This window comes from Ananas comosus, linkage group 22 (assembly GCF_001540865.1).
Source record: "Ananas comosus cultivar F153 linkage group 22, ASM154086v1, whole genome shotgun sequence".
Taxonomy (NCBI): Eukaryota; Viridiplantae; Streptophyta; class Magnoliopsida; order Poales; family Bromeliaceae; genus Ananas; species Ananas comosus.
The window spans coordinates 7054757-7062250 of NC_033642.1; the positions used below are offsets into that span (position 1 = coordinate 7054757).

The 7494-nt window shown below is 32.5% G+C and overlaps 1 protein-coding gene across 1 annotated transcript; it reads left to right on the forward strand.

The window, feature by feature from the left end:
* On the forward strand, positions 2970 to 7002 carry LOC109727404. The gene is made up of 5 exons (XM_020257529.1): positions 2970 to 3230; positions 4531 to 4700; positions 5612 to 5672; positions 6251 to 6320; positions 6450 to 7002. The coding sequence occupies exons 1-5, from the start codon at positions 3068 to 3070 to the stop codon at positions 6568 to 6570; spliced, it is 585 nt and encodes a 194-aa protein (XP_020113118.1). The 5' UTR covers positions 2970 to 3067; the 3' UTR covers positions 6571 to 7002.

A 7494-nucleotide genomic window follows, 5' to 3' on the forward strand; every position in this document is an offset into this window, starting at 1 on the left:
CAACCGGCTCACCCTGGCCGTTAAAATTATTGATTTTGAGCCCCTTCGATCATTGGCAAATGATATCGAAAATTGCAAAATTTAATTTCTTTGATACTTTAAATACTCTAGATAACTCTAACGGAGCCGATCGTCGATTCGAAAGTCGAACATCGAAAACAAGTGGAAGCACGGAGCGCTCCGTGCTTACGAAAGCATACCAAGCCATCTATATTATATATATATATATATATATATATATATATATATATATATATAATATATATAGTGCGGCTAGGATGCTTATGGAAGAGGAGGGCTCCGTGCTTCACTTTGTTTTCGATGTTCGGACTTTCGAATCGACGATCGGCTCCGTTAGATTTGATCTTAGAGTATTTGAAGTATCTAGAAAATAAATTTTTGCGATTTTTCGATATCATTTGCTAGTGATCGAAGTGTCTCAAAATCACGGTGAAAATAAAAATCTTACAAAATATGATGATATGACATTAAATTTTAGATCAAAGTTATTTGATCTTGTTTTATATGGTATAAAGAATTTTCTATCAAAATTTCATGTAATTTGGATATTTCTACACCGTTAAACTTGCAACCGGCTCACACGAACATTAAAATTATTAATTTGAGCCCCTTCGATCACTAGGAAAATTGATATTGAAAAATCACAAATTTATTTTCTAGGTACTTCAAATACTCTAGATCAACTCTAACTGAGCCGATCGTCGATTCGAAACGTCGAAATCGAAAACAACTTGGAAGCACGAAAAGGCTCCGTGCTTCTATAAGCATAACGCCACTCTTTATCTCTTTCTCTCTCTCTCTCTCTCTCTCTCTCTCTATATATATATATATATATATATTGTGGTTCAGCATATTTTTTTATTTTTGTCATTTTTTGATTATTTTTTTAATAAATTGTTTACTTTGTCTTTCTACTTCGTATTGAAATTTTTGATAAATTAAAAATTAAATAGCGGAGAATAAAATAATTTTTTTGTACTATAGAATGATTAGGTAAAAATGAGCGAAACTGTGAGGGGCAATTTGAAGTTTACTCAAAAATGAATAAAAAATTAAGTGGAGATTAGGGGTTGAAACTATTGCTTGTGCCTTTTCGATAAACACAGCTAATACCTCTGCTCTGGTTATGTATAACTAATGGTGTACTCGTGTATTGCATGTAATTTTTTAAGAAATTCATATTTGGTTAAGAGTTTAGATTAGATTAGTTATACTTAAAAGTTCAGATCAAAATTATTGTAATCAAGTTTTACAACTTAATTTCGTTGACTAAATATTAATATATCATTTATCTATAAGTTATACAGTGGTACTGTGATTGATGATGCACTAATAATTAAGATGTTATATCACTGATACATCAGCAAATGCGTCAGTATTTAGTCAATTAAATTAAATTGTGAAATTTTTTGCTATAATTCTAAAAATTTGAGTCAAAAATTGTAATACATTAAAATTTGGGGATTAAGGTTTATCCCTCTTATAGTTTGAGAGCCAAAAGTACAATTTATTTATAATTCTTAAATTAATATGTCTAGATCATATTATATAATAGAATTTTAAAAGTTTATAATAACTTTCTCATATGGATTATTATCATTATCATTAATATTATTGGTGTAAATTTTAGATTTACATTTTTCTCTTGTGTATATAGATAATATTTTTTAAAATTAATGGCGGCGGTGTTGACTGAAGATTGTGTATATATATATATATATATAGAGCATGGCTACTATATTCTTACGAGTATAGAATCCTTACTACTCATAAGTTGTTTTCGATGTTGGAGTTTTCAAATCGACGATCCACACCGTTAAACATAATCTAGAGTATTTGAAACTTCTAAAAAATAAATTTCATAAATTTTTGAAATCATTATAAAGTCCATCAAGCGAGTATAAAATTACGGTTAAAATTGAACGACATCCTAAAAATGAATGATCAGATCCTTCAATTTATGATCGGAATTGTTGATCTTTATTTAGGTAGTGAATAGAATTTTTTATCAAAAATTCAATCTATTTCAATTCTTTTTCACTGTTAAAATAACAAATATTTCATACCGGCCGTTAAAAATTATCAATTTTGTGACCTCTTGATCGTAAGGTAAATGATATCGAAAAATTATAAAATTTAATATCTAGAAGTTTTAAATACTCTAGATAATGTTTAACGGTATGGATCGTCAATTCGGAAGCTCTATCATCGAAAACAACTTATGAGTACGAGGGTGATCGTACTCATAAGAGTATAGTAGATCCAAAAATTATTAATTTTTAACTTATCAAACTAATTTTTATTTTAATTAAAAATTAATTAACTTTTGTAAATTCGGGGTGCAAGAGAGAACCACGTCTCTGTTTGGAGTCCATAAAATAAAGTTTTTTTTTTTTTTGAGCTAATTTTTTTCAAAAAAATCTTTCAAATTCAATGGTGTTAGATGAACATGCAACCTAATGTAAGGTGGATGCGTATCATTATTTTTTTTTTTATTTATATATTGGAATAATTATTTATATATACTCCTGAAAAGTTCGCGATATTAAAAATATTCTTTTAGCATTTCAAGTTATTTCAAATATTTTCTGTTAGTGAACTATTAGCAATAACACTTATCTATGTAAAATTATTATTTTATTTTTTTAAATATACTCTTCTACCGTTAGCTAGTTTTCTTATTTGCTCTTAGTATATGGGCCAAAAAAGTATTTTAATTTTTTATCTATTTAAATATATTTTGTTTCTAAGTTAAGGATAAAAGAGATATTTTAATTTTATTTTTAACTCAGATAGTAATTTAATTCAGATTTAATCTAAGATAACGGATACTAATAACAAAAGTATTTTTGAATAAAGAAGAACTAAATAAGATGTATATTTGAAAAAAAAAAAAATAAGGATAAATTAGATATTTTAAAATTGTTCAGTGGCATATTAGATATTATCCCCTATTTATTTGTTTCTTCTCCGACTCTAGGGTTTACTCGGAGGGCACCAACAATGGCGACGATGGAGGGGAATCATCGCAATTAGATCGCGCGCGATGGAGGAGGAATCATCGGATCGCGGCGGGGATACGACGAGGGAGGCGAAGGCAACGAGCCACAAGGGCAAATCGTGCAAGGGTTGCCTCTACTACTCCTCTCTCCTCAAATCGGAGTCGCGCGGGCCCATGTGCTTCGGAATCTCCCGCACTCACCCACAAGGTTTGCGCAATTTCTCCTCCGATTTCTCTTTTTCTGGGTTTTGGTTCGGAAATTTGTGACCTGTGCTTGTATTTGTGACTAATTTGGGGGAAAGATGAGAATTTGGGCGGTACGATTCGGGGTTTTCTTCGAAGCAAGTGATTTCTCTAGGTTTTAGGTTGTGAATTTTAGCTGCGGGGTAGTGATGAATTAGTGGAATTTGTTAACCTAATTGTCTAAGAAAGCATTGGTTTTTTGGAAAAATCTCTAGGGTTTGTTCTTTGGTATTCATGTTTGGGCACGTAATCTGCTTTGGATAGGATAGAGCATGAGAATCAGCTGTTTAAACAAGCCCTAACTGCTATTGCATTACATTATCCCGTCAACTTCTGCTGTAGTTAGGAGTAAAAACTTCAAATTGGAGCTTCTGCATTTGGAATTGGGACCGGGAAGCTCACTTTTGTGTCTCCCACCATTATCAGAAGCTCTAGACGGAGCTTCTGCTTTTAGAAACAAAAACTTCAAGTTCGAGCTTCTGCTTTTAGAATTGGGACAGAGAAACTCTTTTGTGTGTCCTACCATGACGAGAAGCTCCCCACTTTTTCTGTTGATGAGGAGGAAGATTCTCGGTGAATTGCAAGGTTTCATGTTTCAAATTTTGTGCAGCATTTCACCATAAAAATTCATTATCAAATGCTCATGAATCGGAAATAAAGGGGGGTGTTGCTTCTGTCTTTGTAAGATGTAGCTAAATATTTTCTCCTCCTAGTAGTTTGGTGCATTTATCTTTGAGGAAACTAAATTTTAGTGGTAGTTAAGAATGCAGGAATTATGTGATACGAACTTTACTTTCAAATGCTATTGTTTTGGACAATTCTGATACTTTGTATGGATTTTGAGATGCACATGCAAAAGTAAAAGAGCTAATTAGGCCATTAGAGTACAGCTTTGGTGTTTGCTGTAGAGTTGTCTTTATGTAGATAATTTAAATTGACTTAAAATGGGCTTAGCTTATCTCTAGATAATTTTGAATTAATAAAGACATTGAAAAGTCATTCGTATTGGACTCAAAATTGAATTTACAATAATGTGACCACCGCTTGCTGTGAGTTTAGGCAATCAGATAAATATACTCTATATTATTACCATTTGGTTGCTTTGTAATTTAGAACCTTAAAACTTTTTGCCTTTTTTTTGGTTGAATCCTCTCTTGTTAAATATTCCTCAACTCCTAGTAACTTACTCTGTTGTTGTTGGAGATTGTTATAATTTCATTTCTTTTACCTCTAAACTGTTCATAATATTGTGTTTATGCAACCAGTTCCTAGCTACGTAGTGGGAGAATCTGATATGCAAGCTGCGAAAGATGGCCATAGCCTATCAGACTTCAAGTACGTCTGTGTTGGTTACTCAGTTTTCTTGGACAACAAAGACAGTCCTAGTGAGAAGCGAGAAAACCAAGCAGAATTGCCTTCTTGTGTTGGAATTAAGGTTTTTGTATCTTTTGTTTCGATGTACCTCTAGCAATGCCTTTTCATTGTGTAGTGTAAGTTTCTTCTTTGCTTTAGTCTTTAGCTCAATGGCTGCTTGGTAAAAAGTTTACTATATTCATACAAGCTGATATAAATTAACAGTTTGTCAACATAGGTCGCTTGTTAAATAATTAGTATCTTCTTTAAGATTTGCCATATAATTAGATGTAATGGAAGGTTTTTGTTGACCAGAATGATAAATTATCCTTGTCTTTTATGCAAATATAAATAGATTAGAGGCATTTAGTTTAGTTATTCTTTCAGGCTATCTATTTATGGACAGGATCAAATAAACATTTCAGGCCCTATTTGGATGTCAGAATAAGTTATCCACTTATCCAAGGAAAACTTAGTGTGAGGCTTTTCTAGTATGATTGTGACTAAGGATAGCATATTTCTCCTGCAAGGTGATTTGTCTTCTTTCGACAAATAACTTGAAGGCCGAATATTATATTCTGTTCTAAATATTTGATCACACTCCTTATCTATTAAATGTATAAATTTGTTGAGTAAATGAAGGAGATATATTGACCAAGCTATTCATGCATCCAAACAGGGCCTACATGATCCGGAAGTAAGATTGAATTTAAATCCTAGCTAACGTGTAGAGCACTTATCTTTTGATTGTTTTGGATATATAGAGACCATATTCCGTGCTTTGTCCATCTATTTTGGTATCTTTGGTCCTCGTTTTTATGGCAGTGTAACGAACTTATGTGAACAATTGCTCCTCGATATGCATAAAATCTCTATGTTTGTCTTCATAATTTCTTGTGGAAAACAATTTCTTTCATGACTTGTTTTTTCTTTAATTCTTTGTCTGTTTTTTCTTTGGTTGTGTCTGATCAGTAGAAAAAAAAATTGGTACAGGTATTAGTGGATAGAAGACCCTCTACTGCCTCTCATGCGCCATCTTATGTTCACAGGGAAGGTAATTGCAAAATGTAGGAGATCTCTAAGCATATTTGAAAACTTGCTATATTTGTTAATATCTTTGATTTGTTAATTTATCTGTGAAGAGGTATGATCTTATCCCCGTCTACCTCTCATTGCAAGGTCCTATATAGTATATAGCAACTGTCGGGTACTTTTAAAATAATTGTGCACTCCATTGCTTTCAAGTTTTACTAAATAATCTCAGAAAGTGTATTTCTTGGTTAAACTACCTAATTCGATTACTGCAAGTGCAAATTTTAGGCCTTTGTAGAACAACATGAATTGTCGTGTCGTATTTTTGGAAATGAATGGGACATTGATGCTTGTCGCATTGGGTGAGGAGATTGACTGGGTATTCTTATTCTTTTCTTGTTTCTTCATAACTGAACAGCTAAGTTGCTATAGTATTTAGGTTTATCTTGCTGTTCCATTAATTAATTTGTTCTGGGCCAGAATATATACTGGATATAACCTGGGTTCAAATTTAGATTTGGTTGGTAAAACATAAGCTTAAACCATGGTAAAAAAAAAAAGAGAAAAAGATACCGGTAACAACTTTTATTGATCTTGCAGATACTGGAGCACGTGCTCAACCGCGAGGATACAAACCTGGACACTCTTCTGTTGAGGAGTTCTTGAGCAGGTAAGTTGCAGTTTTAGTTTACTTTTGCTTTTATTTGTTTCTATTTTTAATGTATTGTTTTCCTGCTTGAGAGCCCCTTCTTGTTAGAGTCAAAGGGTATGTCATACTCATATATTCAGCACAATGCAGGCTTTCTAGGAATGCTGGTCTCGTGGCTTCAAGCGCGGCTCGAAACCTACAAAAGGTGGGCAACTACGTCAAAGAAAATATCGACGACATATTGTATCCTTACCGCCGGCCACCCAAGTAAGCTCCTGCCCCCATTCCTCATGCTCATCTAAATTGAGGAGTAAACAAAGCAAGGGATTAATACTATAATGTGTATTTTGATTCATTTACTTCCATGTGAATTTGTAACTCCTTTCCAAGGATAGCTCCATCCCATCAAGTAGACATGACATGGTTCGGTAAATTTTGCTTGTTATGGTCTCAATTGCTCTGATACTAAAAAGAAAGAGCTTGTTGAACCTAAAAGATGGATCAAGTTAGTTTTACTGTCAATATTAATGGTTCTCAATTCACATGGTGGATTACATTTTATGCTTTAGATGTGGCGTCTATGCTCGTCTGAGCTTACCGTAAAATTGTTGGCATGATTCTGAACGCTGTATACTGTGTGTTCTGTTCATCAAAATCTGTAAAGATACCAATTATGTGGTATTCATTGAAGGTTTTTTATCGAGTCGAATTTTTTAGCTTTAGGAGATTTTTGTTCATGAATTTATAACATTCTAAAATACTGTATTTTTAAGCTCTGTTTAGATGTCATAATAAGTTATCTCAGGCTAACTTATTCAGTGTGAGAATTGTTTAGGCCTTGTTTGATTTTATGAAAAAAATCAATCTGTATGCTTAATTATCAAAATTGAAAGAGTACAAGATTTTGTGCCTGAATCTGATGGTATTCTATCAAGTTGGTTACGTTCATGTTGAATTGGTAGTACACAAGATGAGTCCTCTTATAATATACTTTAGGTTGGCTCGTGTTTGTTCGTTTATTGTGCCAAACCCGTGCTACGTCGTTAAAATATTGAGCTAAAAAATTCTGCTCGTTTATTAATGAGTAGAACACGAGCTGGCGAGTGACAAATTAGATTGTCAGTCTTATTAATGAATGAAAATTTGAACGAAAATTAAAAAATTAAAATTTTAATGTAATAATTAAAATTTAGAA